Source organism: Glycine max, chromosome 16, assembly GCF_000004515.6.
Source record: "Glycine max cultivar Williams 82 chromosome 16, Glycine_max_v4.0, whole genome shotgun sequence".
In the NCBI taxonomy this organism is placed as follows: domain Eukaryota; kingdom Viridiplantae; phylum Streptophyta; class Magnoliopsida; order Fabales; family Fabaceae; genus Glycine; species Glycine max.
This window is the reverse complement of record NC_038252.2, coordinates 31,288,632-31,308,808: the sequence shown is the minus strand read 5'-3', so window position 1 is coordinate 31,308,808 and position 20,177 is coordinate 31,288,632. Positions and strand designations below refer to the sequence as shown.

Below are 20,177 nucleotides of genomic sequence, written 5' to 3'. Positions count from 1 at the left end.
AGACGAAATGTATTTTATTTCATAATACTTGAAAATTAGTCGGAGAACAATATTTGTAACATGATATTGAAACATATCAGACAAGAGAAATATATATATTCCAGTCAATATCTTCAGGAATCCGTCTTCAATTCATTTTTCATATCTTGCACTCGATGACTTTGAGGTTATATTTGGTTCATTCATTTCCTTTGGACCACTTGTAAAAATGTTCCTTATCATTTTAGGATCATTTTCTACACCCACACAAATCCGAAAGTTACGTGAATCCACCTTATATATAAGTCGAAAACTACGTGTCTAAGATATAGTCCACAAAAACCTCCCATTATTAGTGCTTTCTTATTCAAAATTTATGTGTTGTTCTTGATAGTATGTGATTCCCAGAGAATTTTTTCTTTCCTGAAAAGTGAAGATATAACCATAAAATATACCTTGCAAGTACATATATATTAGATCATATAATATAACCTAGTCGTGTTTTATATATATATATATATAAGCTAGCTAAACGATTTTAATTTATTAAAGAGCTAATCTTAAGTACAATTAGTGCTAAAGAAAGTTTTCATCATACTTGTTAATAGCACAATCCCATAGACTATCATGGATAGTAAGCAAAAGTATAAATACTCCATCACTTTAACTTATGCTCGAGTTATATTTTCCACTTTACGTATATCAGATATCTTTAACATTCTTCAACTGATAATACAAATAAGAAAAATGAACCTAGATGCTTCAGTTTCATTTATGTGTATATGCAGAGTACTTGCTGCTACCAACTGAGCTAGCAATTTATTTCACTGTATGCTCAGTTTAATTAAGTTGAAAAACACTCATTTACTACTAAAGAGTGTGGGAGATTGCCAATTAATATTTCTGAAACCCTCAACGAAGCTTATACTACTTTATTTTTTCAATAATATAAAGTACTTTTTCTTAGTATAACCTCCTTCCACCAGAACCAGATTCCCTCTGAATGTTGAAATAGACAGCAGCAACTGGCAATCCAAGGTTGTAAAGTTCAGCAAATTCTTTAGTGTTGAAATTCTGGCGCCATCCTGGTGCATACACGGTCTCCCTACCCAGTTGACGAAATAACACAAACACCAAACGATGAATCCCCATCATTGGTCTTGGACTTTCATATGTTACAACCTCATGGCCTTTGCAAATAATGCATATTTATCGTTACAATACCCACAATATAAAATAATTTTATATGATCAATAAATTTATTAATTTTTATAATAATTATATTAAAAGTTATATATATGTGATTTCTACTTGATCTACTTTGACGCTCATTAAACTCTTATGATTTATATACATGCAATGATAATATATTTCAGTTTGATTGTCAAACATAAAATAGTACTATATTTCTTCTTAGATAAGGTATTGTATTAATAATGTTCAGACATGTATGGTCCTACTACTGCTGTCCTAACGTTTTAGAAAGGAGCCAAATCACCTAATCTTGTGTCCTTTTCCCTCTCTTCCAAATTAAAAAATAATACTTCAAAAATATAATAGCAATCAGAAGATAGAGTTGATTTTAATTAAGTACGTGTCATCCTCTAACTGAAGAGATAAGAAACTAAGGAAATTAAATAGGAAATGGGAACACGTAATTTCAATTCAGTGGAAATATCTTAGCATTTCGTACTGCAAAGGGCAGAAAGCCAGAAACACTCATACATACTGGTAAGCTCTGGTTTTAAAAAGCAGATAGATGATGGAAGCAGAATATTTTTCTTTTTTTTCTTTTTTTATGGAAAGATTGGGGGTTCACTAGAGATGATGGATCTCAAAATTCTTTAAAAAAATCAGAGGAATTTTTCTTATTTCAGATGAGAAGGATGTTAAGATTGCTTACCTTGGTGAGTAGGTTGATGGGGTATGGTTGAAGTGAAAGTTTAAATGGAGGAGGGTTCTTTTTCACTTAGAAAGAACACATTTTGTCAAGGTGATGAATTTATTGAATTATATATGATGCTGAGTTTTGGTCAATAAGATGTTTGGAAATGGAGTTTAAACAAATCTAATTCTTATTCTTTTAACTCCCCTTATTTAAATTTGCTTCAACAAGTTATGAAGCTTTTTCTATGATGTTCTATAACTCTGTAAATCCTATGAAGGTTTTAGAGCTATCTTGCCAACAAAAGGTAGTTTATTCAATAGGAATATTCTCCTTTAGTCACAGTAGTTGCTTTGTGTCTTTTTTCTTGAACTGAATGAATCTTCTCATCTTTTTGCACATGATCATGCATGCACTTTAAGAATTCGGATGGCTACATATATTCTTACTTGAGTTCTGATGGAAGAGAGAAATTAAACAAGACTTCAATGCTTATATGGTTCATAATTTGGCTAATTTGGTTGCATATTTTGAATCTTAATAATCAGGTAAAACATATATATTCTTAATTCTTGTAAATATATATGGCTTAATTAATGTAACCTATGTCTATCAATTTTTGTTTTGTCAGTTTTAATCCTCATAAATTTGATTTTTTTTTAAATGACCTGTATCTTCACTCATGATAATGTGTAATATGCATCGATGACTATATATGTTACATTACATGTTATTTAAGGATGGTTGTTGATGTAACATATATAGATGCATGTCATATATTATCACAAAGTAATGACAGAAGCATTTAAAAAAATAATATTTGTATATGAAGATTAAAACCAATAAAAACGTTTTTGAAACATCAAAACAAAAATTAATTTTCAATATTGAGTATCTGCTATATATTGTATGTATATATAAAAATAAATGTATGTTTGTGTGTATTTATACACATGTATAACTAACTGTATATATATATATATATATATATATATATATATATATATATATATATATATATATATATATATATATGCATATTTGGTTTTGTATAAAGATTTTTTTTATAAAAAAAAAAACAAAGAAACAACTTAAATATCTATCATAATAATCTCCGATTTTAATTGGGATTGTATGTTGGTCATCATCAGGTTTGCTGATCGTACTTTACAATATGATGCCCTAGTATCATATACTTATCTCTATCTGTTCTTCATTTTAAAGGTTGGCGTGATTGTAAGCTGGATTCTCTGGCAATAAAAATTAAAAATAAAACAAAATTCGAACCTTGAAGAAGGTACTTGTTGAGAGTCTTTTTAATTAGTCACTAAGCCTGACCATAATCATAGGATTAGTCTCAAATTACTAGTCAATGGAAAACACAGTCCACATTTAGCATTCCTACATCCATGCATAACGCATGCTTTGATACATCATGCATGCACCGTTTCAACATAACATTAGTATTTCACATTGTGTTAGCCAATGAATTAAAATTAAGCTACTTTTTTTTTTGGGGGGGGGGGGGGGGGGTGTATTACTGGAGATTTAACTCTTAATTAACTAAATCATTTTTCTCTAATATAATTAAATAAAAATAATAATTCTAACAATTATAGATATAAATTAAAAAAGGTACTCAATAAAAAAGAATATTTATTATATCAAAAAAATAAAAATTATTTTAAAATATTTTGGACCACATTTATATTTTGATAAACTCGAACATCATTCATTTGTTGGAAAGGAGATGTACTGCTCCAAAGGACAAAAGATAAACTTTTAAGATAAAGTTGATGGAACCTTGTAGAATATCCATAATTTAAATCCCTTCCACTATATATACTCAGTAAAATAATTATTAATGGGGATCTTCTTATTATCACATAACACACTTGATTCCAAAACTTACGAGTTTAGGAATCAGTGTTCAATAAAATTTCTAATACCTTCGTCAGTTAAGATAATTAATAATAATGTTTTTGAAAAGCTGAGTTCCTATCAATTTAAATAATTAGAAATCATAAATCACTAATACACTTAGCATATGTGTCCATTTGTTAAAGAAATTAAACAGCTAGCAAGCAAACATTGTGCGTTTGACACAGAATACAAGCGAGGGTGAATTTGAATAAGTAATCAATCATGTTTCTATCAGTTTTTATTTTATTTTTTGTGCTTATTAGTTTGGTAACTAATAGCATGCATTTTACTTGGTTCAATTATACTTTAATTTAAAATATTTTTTCTTGTTTTGATATATGATTATTTACTTGTTCAGACCAAGCCAGTAATAGACTTCATACATAAAAATACAATATGTGAACTAATTTTTTTTATCAGTATATGCACATAAATAAAACTCACTAATTTTAAATTAAAAATAATGGTTTGAATAGGTTTAACTTTAAGCACAGAAAATTATAGGTTTTAAAAATGGAAAAACATCATATACGTACCGAAACTAGCCCCTGTTGTTGCTGGGATATCAGTCACCAACCTGACACATTGAGAGAAGATAGGGGTATAATATTACAACATTAAGCTAGAAAAACTCATAAATGTATAGTTCAGTTCATATATATGTTTGCATTCATGGCGTGTTTAAACAAAAATTTGTGGCTCACCAATGGAGGTATTCTCTCAAATTGGGGTCACTTGGGCTAGGTGCATCGGGATCAACCGCAATCTGTTAATAAAATGAAATGAAATCAAGTTGGATTAAGCTAGAAACTACTACTATATTGTAACATCTAATGATCCTCGATTGCACTAAGAATATATTGCATTAACTGCTTGTATCCGTATTTCAATTCTTGAAATTTTAGTAAGGTTTAAGTATGACTTTAAGTCCTATAAAATGAGTGGTGGGGTTTTCTTTACTTTACTTTCTGCAATGAGCAAATTTTTAGTTTTAATTTTTCTAAAATGATTGATTTTCATTCCTTTAAAATAAGATATCAATATTTTCAATCCCTAACTTACTTTAAGATACATAAATAATACATTAAAAAGAGATAGATAAATAATACTATTTATTTTGGGATGTAGAAAATATTATAAAGGTGTCCTCACATGTATGTACATGTCCACTTGAGAGGGTACTTGACCTTCCCTTAAACACAAACAATTAATGGATGCTATATCATATAATAGTAGTATGGATGGTCAAAAACAATAACGTCATATTCTTAGAAAAAGAAAAAGAAAATCAATTTCTTTTTACAAATATTAAAAATAAAATTTGCTCATTTTAATGAAACTAAAATCATATTTAAATTTTTTACTAATAATTATGAGATTGTTTGAATACAAAGTTAAAAGAGTTTTTGAGAGTTTCTCCATTAAAAAAAGTTTTATATTTTCAATAGAAAAACTCACAAAAATTATTCTAGCTTGGTATAAAAAATTACTACTACAATTTAAAATCACTATAAATATGAACAACAAAAAGAGTACTTGGACAAAATTAATGAGTTACCAAAGTATAGAAGTTCCTGAGGTCATCACCACCGATATTTACCCTTGGTTGGTTGACAACTTGTGAGGGTTTGAATTCACATCCATTGCTGACATCTCTGTTATTGTAGGTAACCCTCATAGGAATAGAATATTCAAAAGGATCCAATACATCCCCAATTACTCCCCCAACAACGAGAGGATCCCTACTTCCACTAGGCATGGGATAGTGTGCACACTAGTTTACTCAAAATTTGGCTTATGCTTTCTTATATACTCGTTTGCTTTGTTATGAATTATGAACCCCGATATGAAGTCTTCTCTATTTATACTTAGTCAATAGCCTCGATTCCATTGTGTTTGAAGTGATATGCTTTCGCTTTCAAAATAATAAAGAGATCTTGACGGGTATTTTACATATATGGGTCAATTTTTAAAAAATATTACAAATGGATAAATTTTAAAAATATTAAGGATATGAATAAGTCATGTTTTAGAACACGACTTCAAATAATAAAAGTCATGTTTTAAAACACGACTTTCGAAAGAATTTTCTTAAAAAGAAAATACTAAATTCGTATTTTAAAACTGATCACCTCGTTTTTTTCAAACATTTTCACATCCCTTCCATCTTCTCATTTTCTCTCTTCCATTGCTCCTCCTTGTCTTTCATTGCCTTCTCCATGTGATCGGTTCTTGCACCTCATAGCTTCTTTTCCAACAATATATATTTCACCTTTTATTTTTTTTCACGTTACTTATTTAATGGAAACTAGATTCCGTAATGTATGACTACACAACAAAAACATAGTTTCTATATGAAACAGAAACCATTTTTTGTCAATTAATTGGCAACACTTGAGTGAAAAAAGGAGCAGCAAAACGCTACCAGAGAAAAAAAAAGACAAGAACTCACATGGAGGAGCAACGGAAGAGCAATGGGGTGAGGAGGAGGGCAATTTAGGTATTATATAAAACTTTTAAAAAATATTGAAAAGAGTAAGAACTAAGAAGGGTGGGAGCTACAAATAGCAACCCTAAGTTTTCAGTTTCCCTACTAAATAATAAAATAGATTACATGCCTTGATTAAATAGAAACTCATTATGATCCAAAAACTTATTGTGCCAAAATCTTTATATTTATCACGCTGCTAGAAATTTCTGAAATTTCTATATACATAAATGTTCCCCACTAATTGTCGTGACATGTGACACGAATTAGAAAAATTAAATAAATTTCACGACCCCAATAACTTTAAGTTAATAGATTCCGATCCATGTCAATGTATATAAGAATCACCTTTATATATTCCTCATATCTGTCATTCCCATCATGCATTAGAAATTCATTCCCTATAAACATTTCCTTCCCTTCTCGTCCTTTATAGCTTTTCCCTCTCAATTAAGAATCATTGATTGACTTTCGAAGTTCGAACTCTTAAAAAAGTTCAGCTTTTCAGTAGCCCTTCCCCACCCGGAACAGATGAATATTCGATTCTAACGTTTCTATTCTAGAAACATCATCAATTTTGTTTGTAGGAATGATATATTCTCCTCTATATGGTGAACGAATATCTATCTGCACTTCTTCATCACTTTGGATTCGCGTTTCATGCGTGGCTTAATCTATCGAAGGATCTATCTTGTGTTTTTCGGCCAATATCTTGAATCAAAAGCACCCTTTTCTTTATCTGTTGAGCACGGTTTGATGGTCCAAATTAAACGCGAAGGAAGCACGTAAAAAAATCTTGGTTAAGAAGTTTTTACGCGTGTCTATATATATAAATAAGCTTTCAAAGTAACTAATAAGAGATTAAAGTGTTGCGTGCATGTTCAGAGACTTCATGGGTCCTTTTGTAGTGCAAATATGCCGATTTGCCTCCCACATGCACTGTCATGATCGGCTTTGTAAACCTTTTACTTTGTGATTTAATAAAATTATTTTGAATTTCAAAATCAAATTAAAAGCTTAGTGTTGTTTTTAATGGGCCAATTACAAAATTTATGTGATTTCCATTTTTATTTTAACTATTAGACTGTTTACCATTAAATAATTTTAATTACCACTTTGATTTTGTTTTATTACATACGTTAATTTGTCTCAAAGTAATTTGTTTATTATATAATGAGTTTCTTTCTGTTTTAGAAAAAAAAAAAAAAAACTCTCATATCTTCTTTTCTCTATGTTCCTCTCTCTCTCTCTTTGTTTTTTGGTTCAAAATATAACTTGTTAGTTCTATAGTCTAAATGTATCTAAAAAGTTTTTGTTATACATTGAAAGACTTGTGTGAAATATCAAAGATAAGTCGTGTAGGATAATAATTATACACATCTCATGAACTAATTATTCGTGCTTCTCACCCTTATTTACAAGACTTATCAGCATTATAATAAAACAAGAATATTAAATTAGGAGTCTAATATTATATATTTCAGAATAAAACACCTAGCTCAAAACATAAAACTGTATATTTCATACAAAGGAAGAATCTATTACTCACATATCCTAGGATAGGAAATAAGGGGAAAATAATTTACTTTTATGACATTAAGTTAAATAGATTAAATAATATATTTTAATGTAAGAGATGAGAATATGATTGACTAATATTGTGTAAAAGATAATTTGGTAAAAGATAATTTGGTTAGTAACATAATTTATAACATTTTTCATATAAATATTTTTATTACAAATTCATGAAGGTTTTAAATAACATATAAAATGATTATTGATATTTGTAGTCTTTAATCTTTTCAAAAAGAAATTTAGTTTATTTCACGCATAAATACATTTTGTATTATATATGTTATTAAATTATTTTAAAAACATAAAATTATATTTTTTACAAAATTTGATATTTATATTTTTATTGAATGGTCTTTAATTTTGGCACAAAATCTAGTTATAAATTTAACTTAATCATATCATTAGTCAATATAAAACTAAATTATTAAATAATTATCTTTAAGTTACACATGAGACAATTCAAAAAGGCTACATCTAAGACGGACCAAGAAGTATTTGGAATTAAGGTTACTTTTCAATTAGTATTTAATATTTATAAATAAATAAAAACACAATTTTTACATGAAAAAAATCACGAAAAATTGTGACAAGAAAGATGATTCTTAACCTCCACTGAAAAGATAATAGTGGGCAACAAATTCCAGCACCACTCATCTATTCCATCCATATTAGCAGACCAGTCCAAAATGCATTGGCCAATTGGTCACACTATATATCCTTTGTTAGGATAAACATTTACAGCAATTGTATCTCTTCTCTTCTTCATTGGCCCTCGAGAAAGAGCCTTTTCAGTACTAGAGAATTTTGCTGCATTAACTTTTTTCTCAATTGGTTGCCAAGAAAGATATTCTTGGACCAACAGTTGCGTTGCTGCAATCTTTTATCACTTTTTTATTGGTCGCGAAAAAAGAGCCCACTTTTTCTTTTAATTTATTTAAGAAACTCTACCTCCATTTTTATCCTAAACAAACCAACAACTTAAGCTGATAAAAAAAAAAAAAAAAAAAAACAAAACAACAACTTCAAGTAAAATCATTCAATGGAATTATAAATCGTTTATTAATAAAGAATATATCAGACTAAAACTTATTTTAATATATTAGTTTAACGTTAATTGTAACTATAATACGTGATTAATTAACTGAGCTCATTAGCTGGTTGATAAAAAAAAATATAAAAAAACCCTTTTGAAAACCATACATCTTGTTTGTTGGCCACCAAATTAAATGCTAAAATGAAAATGAAACATGGTGTAACATCTTATACCATAATGGTAAATATATAAAAATCTATCTATTAATTTATACCTTTAACTTTCATTTTGGTCTAACATCTTATACCATTTAAATAATTGCTTGGCTCTAATTGAAAATTGCAATTTCTTGTGGTACTTCTGTTCTCATACAGCATCTATTGGCAAAAAAAGTCATCTTTTCATGGTGACCTCAGTTGGTTTATCTCCTTTGGTTCCTCCAATAGCTATGTAGAAATGAGGAATCTAATTAAAATGAAGATTAATATATGTGAAAGTGACTTGAATGTTAATCATTTTTTGAACTTTATCGTTTCCCATCACCCTTAGCCCTTTTCCCAATCTGTGGAAGAACGAAAGAGAATTGGGTTCAGAATCACTATCGAATATTGGAAAGCAAATTTGCTTTGGAGGATCCCCAACACCAACAATTCATTTTAGAATACGGATCCTATGATGCTCCAAAAGAAACCGAAAGAAGTGAAGTTATCCCTCCAACCATTTAAATTTATCAAATTATATATGTCTACATTAATATTAATTACACAAGAAAGTAATGTTAATTTTTGCAAATTAACATCCTCTCATACACAGCAATGGTGCCTCATCATATTGCAAATGAGATTGATATCATTAGAAAATTTACGGGCTAAGAGTGGTTCTTCCATAGTTATCTTGTCCGTAATACTATTCGATACGGATACAGATATACATTATGCAACCTTACAAAATATTAGTACGTGGAAGATATATATATATATATATATATATATATATATATATGGTATGCTTGGATACCCTATTTAGGTCTACAACAATATGTAATATGTTAAGTATTAACAACAACAAAAAATTGTTTTTATTTTAAATATAAGAAAATCAAAACTAAATTTTTCTTATTGAGATTATCTTTAAAATATTTTTCATTTAATAATGTCAAAGATATTTTTTTATACTTGACGTCAAGTTACAATGAATGATAATTTAGGGAAAAAAATTATTATTTTTAATTAAAATTGACATAATTTAATGAAGTTAAGTAATTTTTTAATAAATGTAAAATAATTTTTTCTTACAATTGAGATCAGAAGGAGTATATTTTATTGATAAAAAAATTATCTAATTAAAACTTAGTATAATGTAAAATATAAAACATCAAGAATAAAACTTAACTTAAAGGATATATATGATCATTTTGATCCATCGACATGTAAATTGGTGAAAATTTCATCTTTTTGAAAGAAAAAAAATTGAAATGTGTAAAATATACTACAATTACATCATTAATTGTGAGAGTTAACTTAAAGAAAACTACATATATCATCCATTGTGGAAGTTTATTTAAATCCTTACATATGTCAGAGTTTATTTAAAGAAAATTAAAAATTTTCTCAAACTAATTTCCTTGAATTATGTTCTAAGAAGAAATAATTTTTAGAAGGAAAGATTTTAACTATTAGTAGAGCTATGCTTGTAACACCTCAATTTTTACCGATTTCTATTTTTGAATTATTCAAAAATAGTATTTAACAATCTACTAAGGATCGGTAATACTGAAATGCATCATTTTATTTTTTTTTATACAGGGGAAAGAAAACTACACCATTTTATTTAGATTACTGAGTACTATCTGAATGATTTTTTAATATTTTTTTGATTGAAACCTAAAAAAATAACTAAAATGACCACAAAACCTATATACTTATTTCTTTTAGCATAAAATGGTTAAGAATAAAGAAAAATATATTTTAAGCTTGGAATAATAACAGTATATTTAAGAATTTTTTTGAGAATATTCCATTTTTTGTATAAAATGCCCCTAATTGACTATATATACTTCATCATCTCTTTAAGTTGGAAAAATTATGAAAAAAAATTATATAATCCATATTTTTGAGTGAGGAATAACTTAGTAAAATTATTAAATTTGAAATTTGATTGAGTTAAATGAAATAAAAATTACATAATTGTCCTTGATTATTTGAAGTTGACAAAAATATCCCTAGAGACCTACCTATATGACTAGTTTAATTTACTATTTACAAATTATTTTCATTTATTAAATTATTTCTACACTTGTTGAATTATTTTCGTAACTAAAGTTGGTTGAGTCAATGTATAATGCCACGAGGCATTACAGAAAGGCAATATTAGCTTATTTTGAAGATATTTTATTTACCTTAAACCAAAATGAGTTCTCTTATACGTGAGCGTATTAAAGTGATCTTATGCTTGTATTTATTGTAGTGGGCCGAAGTCAACATTTTACCTAGTAGATTGGGCTAACTTATTACCTTTGGGCCATGGTGGTCAATTTAGTATATTGGAACTAAAAAACCTAGTTTCTTACACCTACATATTACAAATTAGATCAACATTAATTAGATCTAGAAATGAAATAAAATTATATGATCTTTTACATTAATATATCCAAAGAAATTACAAATTTTATTAACTTTTACAGGAAATTATTTACATTATTAACTTTCAAAGCTTAATTAAATATAGAACTTAAAACTGGATATAGGATAAAATGTTGATAATTTTAAATGCAGACCCAAGTAAAAAAAGAAAAACAAATTAAGAATCAAACTGAAATTCAAAGAACATTTGGTGAAAGATTTGAAGTTAGTTAATTAGGGATTGAATTTGTGATTTTGTCATAGTTATACAACATGTGAATATAACATCAAATTGCAACGAATTGATCAATCTCCTAGCTCATACTAGTGGAAAATATAATCTTGAAATATATATATATATATATATATATATATATATATATATATATATATATATATAACTGCATTATTTGTACCATTCATATTAAAACCCAAAAAGAATCATACTTTATTACATAACAACTAGCGAATAGCTAAAGATATCATATTAATAAGGATATCAATAGAGGGAGAGACATAATTCTCAAGTCATGAACTTAAGCATGCATGGAATCTTTCCATTTCCATAGGAGGAGGAAGAAAGACCCATCATTTCCCTCAATGTGAAGTCAAGAACTTGTTGAAGAGCCCATGGAATTTTTCCATTTCCTTAGGAGGAAGAGCCACAATAATACTCACCCCTTCACCTCCACCAACCGGAGGAAACAACAAAATAATATCCTTCTTATGATACACCACTGGGCAACAATACTTTGGCTTCCCCCACGGATACTCCACTTCCTCAAACCCTAATCTCCACCATGAAGACACCAAAACCTCCCCATTGGGAAACCCATTGTTTATCTCTCCCCAATCTATGATAGATCTTGCATACTCATTTGTCATCCTAGTTGCTCCCTCACGCACCATTTCAACTAGCTTCATAAAAGGCCATTCTTCTAGCTCCTTACACTTTGCCGTGGCATAAGCAGTTAACACTGCGTTACCCGCGTATGATTTAGGCAATGGAGGGTTCAATCTTGAACGTATATCTACAGCATATAGTATAGTTGATGACCTATTAGGGTTCTCATCATTGTAGCACGAAAGTGCCTTGCATCTCCATATGTAGGCAGTGATAACGTTAAAGCCAGTGACACATTTAGTACTTAGGCCACCACTAATTGAAGAATTCCTAGCCTCTTCCTTCAATTTTGTGATGTCGTTTGATGTTAGTTTGAAGACCTTGAAATCAAGTTGTTCGGTGGAGGCCTCAAAGATGTTGGACTCGGGGCATGTTGGGAGCTGGTCACTTAGCTTGAGCATCTCAGGATGTGGGAAGGTGACACGTGGTGGGGATCGAGCGGCTAGGAGGTGCCTGTCATGGCAGGGCGTGACAGCCAAGGGCTTCTTAGCAGCTATTGAAGCAATGTTGTCTAGGAAGGTTTTGAAGCTGAGGCCATCAAAGGTGGTGTGGCTAGTAGAGATGCCAATTGCAAAACCACCACACTTGAAGGATGTCACCTATGTGAGAAACAATGTAAATTAAGTCCTTCATTTTTATTTTTTATTTATTTATAAGAATCGAAGACAATATCAGGAATAAAATTAAAAATTTTATATAAGAAAAGTCAATATAAAAAATTATAACTTAAAAATAATATTTAAACTTTTACATGCATGATATTTAAAAGAAATTTAATATACTTGTGTTGAACAAATATGTTATTGTGTTGAACATAAGAGAGATACTAATCAAAAAATACAACCAATACATAAGCATCCAAAGATCGATAACAAGAGGAGAACAAAGTATAAAAAGTTTCATTAAATTAAGTGAAAAGAAAGATTCATTATATTCAAAATACTTCAAAAGTAAATACTTGAATCACACATGAACAATTCTTAGAAAAGATGCTTATATAAGTTAACTAAGTATAGATGTATCATCAATAAACATAGAAATTGTAAATCTAAAAACAATATTACTAAAAGAAATCAATTATTTTGTTTTTTCAAAGCTCATTTTTCTATAAATTAATTATTTTATGAAAGGTACGAAGTTATTTTAAGTATTTTATAAATCCCTCCATTTCTATTTAAAGGAGTCAAATCAAGAGTGATGTTTGTTTCTTTTTACAATATCCAATTCATAATATTTTTTACAATTATTATTTTTATACTAAAATATTTCTAATTAATTATACTATAAATCAAACAATTATAACAAAGTGATGAGTATTAATGATAACGATGGTTTTGAAGAAAAAAAATTAAGACAAATGCATTTTTATTGCACTATGTTAATCATTTTTTTTAATCTTATTGAATTAGATTATTGAATCTAAATATAATTGTCAAATAGATAAAAGTAAAAAAATAAAAATAAAATCTCTTTTAGATAAAATATGTTAATAAAAAATTATTAAGGAGAACTTAGAGAATTAAGAAGAGGGGGCCAAAAAATAATATTGTATGCATCATACTTAATCAAGTGAGTTAGACTTTTTTAACAAATTAATTGGCTGATTAGATGTGATTTCCCAAGGCAACAAAATTTCCTTTTTATAAACTAAGTTTGAGTGAGTTATTCTTTAGGGTTTAGGGTAAAAATAACATTTGTGATTTTCTTTAGATAATGATTATGGTGGTTTAAAAAGACAAACATCTTTATATTATATAAAAAAAGATAAATAATATTGATCATATAATGATATTTTATAATATTACTTAGGTGATTTACTTAAGAAACAAATAAGTAATTCATGTCGATCAATAAATTTTTTTAAGTTAGTTAGTTTTAATTAATACTATCTTAAATTTATATCTATTCTAAAAACACTCATAAAATTAAATTATTTAAGTAACAAATATAATTAATAACTTTACTCATACTTAATTCAAAGTGTAATTTTTTCACCAATGATTGTGACTATTAATAGGTTAATAAGTGCATTAATTTGTATAGAGAATGAGTGAGTATCTCACTAATAAACTTTATAATTAATTAATGGTATAAAATAAATTAATGATTAATATATTTTTAAATTAATTTATGTTTCTTATAATCACAAATTATTATGTGTAATAAGTTTTTTGAATTTTATAATATCTATCTTAAAAGTCATAAATTTTTTTAAATTAATTGGTGATGTAAAATCTTTTAAATTAATTATGCATTTCTATTAAATTCTAAGGAGAATTTGTTCTAATATGAAATAAATAATTCTGAAATACTACATCCAAACATAAGATAGTTTTACTTATGTTAAAATATCATTCCATCAAGAAAAACTTTCATAAAAAAGGCTTTTCAAAAGCCAAATCATATCATCGTAAGAATATTGAGATTTTATTCAATAGAAAAATTAAATGTAGATATATTAAGTTAAAGCAAGCATTATTAATATTTTTCAGTAACTATTTTGAAATGCAAAAAGAAAAAAAAAAAGAGTATAAAAGTGTAATGTACAAAAGAGTTAATATCAGATAAATTCCTCTTTGAATAGAGCTCTTCAGTCTTTAAAGTTCAGCCGATTTTTCCGTTATCTAATATAAAGGACCGCTTTGAATGTTTGTCAAACTTATATATTGTATTGAAGGGATGTGATGTCAGTATCGGTAGACAATAAAATTAAATGAGACAACTCTATGTTTGTATTATTCAAGAGCAAAATAATACTACTTCCAACATACGTATATAAGAAACAAAAACATAATTCATTACTAATCTAATTTTTATATTAGATCTTTTGTGTAAGATGCTGAGAAAAAAAGAAAAAACTTTTGTGTAAGCGTTGGATCTCCCTTGTATACATCATCTATCCTCCCTGTTTATAAAAGTTATTATTGGTGATAAAAAAAATCTAATTCGTCAAGAACAACAAAAATAATTAAATTAGTTATTTTAAATAATAATATCATGAATTTTAAATTTATTCCAACACTATTCATAATATTAAATAATTTAAGTGGTAGTTGTATTTTAAAAGATATGTTTTTCAACCAATAAGTATATCTTATTTTGTTAATAGCTCCATAAATATATCTACTTTCATAGAAAATAAGTGTTTATTACTAATAGATCTCAAAATTAATTAAAGATAAAAAATTAATAATTAATACAATTAAAAGTGGTCATATATTTTTTATAATTATAACAAAAAAAATTATAGTTAAAATAAATTTAGTTTTAAAGTAAGCAAGTAATGTATCAAACAAGGTTGAGTCTCTTGGTGTAATTTTTTTGCTTTTTTAGCCAACTAGGTGTAAATTTATGCTACTTATCTTATTTGAGAAAATATGGGTATATAAAATAAAGCCGAAAGCAATACTACAATATATTATATTGGGCTAATGTATGTCAAGCTGCTGACCATAAATATCCATGTACAAGTTATAAAATAAAATTAGAGTCTAATGTCTATTTATTATCGTCTAATCATAAATTATTATTTAAATTATTTTAATATAATTATTTTAAAAATTAATAAATTATTTTATATAATAAATTATGATTAAATATTTGTACATTATCAATGTATAACATTTTTTTTTCATAAAATTATATATCCAATATATTAATGTTTCCACATTGTATTAATCGTTGTATTTAGTTCAAATGATTTGACAATATAAACCTTTCTTATACTGTCTTTTTCAATCATGAATTATAATATCAAGATATTTTATTAAATTATTTTTAATAATTAATTTAAACGGTCATAATTAAAATTTAATTGACGTTAAGTTTAAATTGTTTTACAAACTTTTAATCATTATATTCAAAATATTTGTTTTTGAAATAGAAAAGTCTTACATAGCATGTGGATATATATGGGTTAATTAAGGAGAACCAAGTGCATCAGGCACGTTGTCCATTTTCATCTTCATCCCTACTAAGGGAGAGGCAGGTAAAGAGGCACGGTGGGTTTGAAAGAAAAGTTATGAAAAATTAAAACCTAACCACATCCTTGTCGGGGTCAAGAAAATCCATGGAAAACTTTCTCTGAGATTTAGATAAATGAATCATTCTTGCTATTTTAATTTATTTAAAATATCCCCTTTATGGATCTATAACAAAATCTTTCTCTGAGATTTAACCTTTTCATGTATTTTTCTTTTTGTATTAGGTTATGCATTTTTTATATATTTTAATAAATACTATTAAATATGTAAAATTCTTAAATTATAGGAAGATAAATACAAAACTTTTATAAGATAAAATCATTTTATAAAGTCTAAGATATGCTGAAGTGGACGGCTGCAAAAGTGAATTAGCATTTGCGACATAGAAAGAGACATTCATTATTTTATTTTATTGTTGATAAAGAGACATTAATTCATTTAATTCAAGCTACTTCATAATATGACAGCAAACTGTATTGAAGGCTTTAATTTGCCTCTGGCCACAATTAGAACCAGAGGCTAGGGCCTAATAAAACCTCCACATGGAGGAGACACATAATTTGTCGCTAGCTATTAGAGCTAGAGGCCAAAATTTAATAAACCTTACACGTGGAGGCACATAAAAATAGAGTTGCCTAAAGCTTTATTTTCGCAAAAATGCAAAATTTTTGTTTTAAAAATTACTAAACTAAGTATATTTTAAGCTTAAATACAATTTTGATATCTTATTTTTGTTTAACTTGTAATTTCAGTTTTCCCATTTTAAAATAGATAAATTTAAGACCTCTTTGAATCACTTTTTTTTTTGTTTTTGATTTTAAAAATTGTTGTCAAAATCAATTTTAAACTACTGGCAAATCCATTTCTCATCCAAAGTTTAGGAAGTCTAAAAAATTGTTTCCAAAAACCTTGTTTTAAAAAGAAAAAAACAATTTTTTTTTATCATAAATGCTTCCTCTCAAAAGTCCGATGAGATGTGCCAGATGCTAAGAGTGCGTTTGGTTCGTATTTTTATTTTCTGTTTTCATTTCCTGTTTTTATTTTTTGAAAATTATTTTCATTTTCAAAATATTAGAATTTTGAAAACATGTTTGATTTGACTTCTTGTTTCTGTTTTCAAGAAATAAAACACTGAAAATGTGTTTTCAAAAGGAAATGTATTTTTAGATTTGCTTAAAATTACATTACTTGTCATCGCGTTTTCATTTCACCCAAAACGAGATTCATGGTTTCAACTGAAAACGAGATTTTATTGTTTCCAGTTTTTAGTTCGTTTGAAAAAAATATTTTCACTGAAAATATTTTCAAAAGTCTAACCAAATGCATTTTCATCATCATTTTCTATTTCCAATCAAAATAAAAACAGAAAACAACTAAACCAAACACCCTCTAAAGTTTTTGGCTCACTTCATATACAACAAAATAGTTCAAAAACTAAAAACTCTTTTTAAAAAGAATAATCAAACAGACCCTTGGTTTCTTATTTTTTTTATAAAAAAAAATCACAATTTTAACTTAATTCTTAATTTTGCCTATATATATTTTTTAGTCCAATTGAATCTAGAGCTTACATATTAATTTCAGATATCATCAATATCTTTATATATAATTATCATATTTAATTATTTCCATTTTTTACCTATTCATTTTAGATATCATCACTGTAATGATTTCAAGGAAGAAATGAAAATAATTTTATATGATACTTAAATAACATAGAGGATTACTAACTTACCAATTTACTATTTAACACATTATTCTTCCTAATACACTTTCTATTATTAGTAAAAATTAAATTATTAGAAATTGCAAAATTATAAGTAGAATCCATCATAAGAAATAAAATCGACAATAATTTATAAATTTCAATTAATAATAAAAATGTACGTTTAAAAAATGTTAAAGAACATATTAATAACATATCTTTTCAAATAAAATGAAAATGATAATGATGTAAAGGATAATTTATGTGTACCTGGGCAACACAGAGTGGAACATCACCATCTTTAAGAAAATCCTTATTCTGATGTACCAATTGTGCAAAAGCTGGATTTGGATAATCCAAGTCCCCTATCTGATCCAAATTGTACTCGCTGGAAGCCACCACGAATCCAGCTCCCTCTGGATTACAATCCATCTCCAATCTTTTGGTGTCATAGTTTAGCTTCAATCTTCCACCCAAGAAGTCATAAACCACAAGGGCATCCTCTAGGGCATTCTTGAGCCTCTCATTCACAACATGAGGAGGAAAATCTTTGTGGGCACCAAAGAAGTGAACCGTTTCCACATCAAAGTTGAGGACCTTGTCAATGTTTGACAAGAAAAGGGACTTTCTCTCAATCTCTTTGGATGGAAAAATCATGGAGGCATTGTGGATGGTCACCTTCAGGTCTTTAAGTAGAGGTGGAGGAGGAGCATCATGGTTGTTATTAGAGGTTTCCATCTTTTTGTCTGACTCAAGTGTTTGTGGGTTTGTTGTTGAAGTGGGTGTTTTTTAATTTATAGCAATAGCATGCACCCCATTCCCTTGTACCAACGTAGTTCAAACAAGTAGAGGTCATGATTCTGACATGAAAGCATGTAAATAAAGGAAAAGCAAGTGATTCAATGTGTTATGATGTGAATTGTAAGATTAAAATGAAAAATGTGTCTTAGACAATTTTGAGTTATTTAACTTGAGGAAAAAAAACATAAATGATTGATTTAATAATAATATTATAAGAAGAAAAAAGATAAAGAGAAAAAAAAAATTATTGATTAAATATTAAAAAAATTGATTATCAAAATATATTCAGTCGATTAAAAATTCATGCTAGCTAATACGTATGTGTCGACAAATCAAGTGCTAGCAAACTTGCCCATATTTCTGAAAGGAAAATGCCGAATAGGAAAAATGATTATCTGACTCCTCAAAGGATTTTGGAAAAAAAGATACAACTAAGATCAGTGATATGACTTAATAAAACAAAATATAAAAAAAGAAAAGAAAAGTATCATTGATATATTTGTACTTATTGAATGTCCAAAGATTATTAGGACTATATTAAATAGGACAAAAATTATATACAATATTTTAGGTATTATTTGTATTGTTTTTCAATTTATTTTGATTTTTTTAATCGATATTCTGCATATTAAAAGTTTCTATTAAAAGATTTCACTGATTATCGAAGTAACGTAACACTTCAATTTTGATTAATAGGAGAACAGTATAAAGAAAGTATCTAAAGTATTGTACATAAGTTTTCATCTATTGAATATATATATATATATATATATATATATAAAAGTAATTTGTATCTTATTTCAGTATTTGTGTCTTATTTTTTATGATATTATTTAACAAATCAATAATTTTTTGTCTATTTTATTTCTTTTTCTTTATTTATCTTCCTTCTATCCTTATCATTGGAAATATGGGTGTAAGAGTATGGTTAGTTCGTACGCTGAGAAAAGTGTTGTTACATTTCATGAGCCGGCAGGGTAGCGCCAGTTGCTGTGTCATTTAAGAGTTGGTTGTTCGTCAACCGATAAAATAAGAAAAGGTAGTTGGTAAATAAGTTCCCAGAAAAGGGACAGCTTCTGCCTAATTAAGGCTAAATTTTTTGGTTGGAGGTCAAAATTGTGGCCATTCATCTTGCTTCCAATAATTAATATGTACACCAAAGCTTTTATGGCTGCTATCCTATATATTTTCTTCTTTACCTAATACAAGTAATTCATCTGTCTCAAATTATAAAACATAATTAAATCATTTTTGTTTATTAGAAAATTTAATTATTAGCA

General features: G+C 27.4%; 2 protein-coding genes across 3 annotated transcripts; both read right to left on the bottom strand.

Moving 5' to 3' along the window:
- Positions 1-651: 651 nt before the first annotated feature.
- On the bottom strand, positions 652-5,778 carry FT2A (protein FLOWERING LOCUS T). Of its 2 annotated transcripts, none has more exons than NM_001253256.2 (4): positions 5,346-5,623; positions 4,492-4,553; positions 4,324-4,364; positions 652-1,169 (listed from the first exon to the last, which is right to left on the bottom strand). In NM_001253256.2, the coding sequence occupies exons 1-4, from the start codon at positions 5,544-5,546 to the stop codon at positions 943-945; spliced, it is 531 nt and encodes a 176-aa protein (NP_001240185.1). In that variant the 5' UTR covers positions 5,547-5,623; the 3' UTR covers positions 652-942. The 2 variants fall into 2 exon arrangements, with proteins under 2 accessions (NP_001240185.1, XP_006598759.1); XM_006598696.4 differs by having other exon boundaries at positions 697-1,084; positions 5,346-5,778.
- Positions 5,779-11,928: 6,150 nt separating this feature from the next.
- LOC100305576 (omega-hydroxypalmitate O-feruloyl transferase) lies at positions 11,929-19,012 on the bottom strand. The gene is made up of 2 exons (XM_003548882.5): positions 18,367-19,012; positions 11,929-13,007 (listed from the first exon to the last, which is right to left on the bottom strand). Exons 1-2 carry the CDS (start codon positions 18,832-18,834, stop codon positions 12,102-12,104), a joined length of 1,374 nt encoding a protein of 457 aa, XP_003548930.1. The 5' UTR covers positions 18,835-19,012; the 3' UTR covers positions 11,929-12,101.
- Between the last annotated feature and the right edge of the window lie 1,165 nt (positions 19,013-20,177).

Coding starts and splice junctions, on each gene's coding strand:
- FT2A (NM_001253256.2), bottom strand. CDS start 5,546: ATGCCTAGTGGAAGTAGGGATCCTCTCGTTGTTGGGGGAGTAATTGGG. Junction 4,554..5,345: donor TCAGGAACTTCTATACTTTG/GTAACTCATTAA, acceptor TTTTATTAACAG/ATTGCGGTTGATCCCGATGC. Junction 4,365..4,491: donor TTGAGAGAATACCTCCATTG/GTGAGCCACAAA, acceptor TCAATGTGTCAG/GTTGGTGACTGATATCCCAG.
- LOC100305576 (XM_003548882.5), bottom strand. CDS start 18,834: ATGGAAACCTCTAATAACAACCATGATGCTCCTCCTCCACCTCTACTT. Junction 13,008..18,366: donor TTCCACTCTGTGTTGCCCAG/GTACACATAAAT, acceptor TTTCTCACATAG/GTGACATCCTTCAAGTGTGG.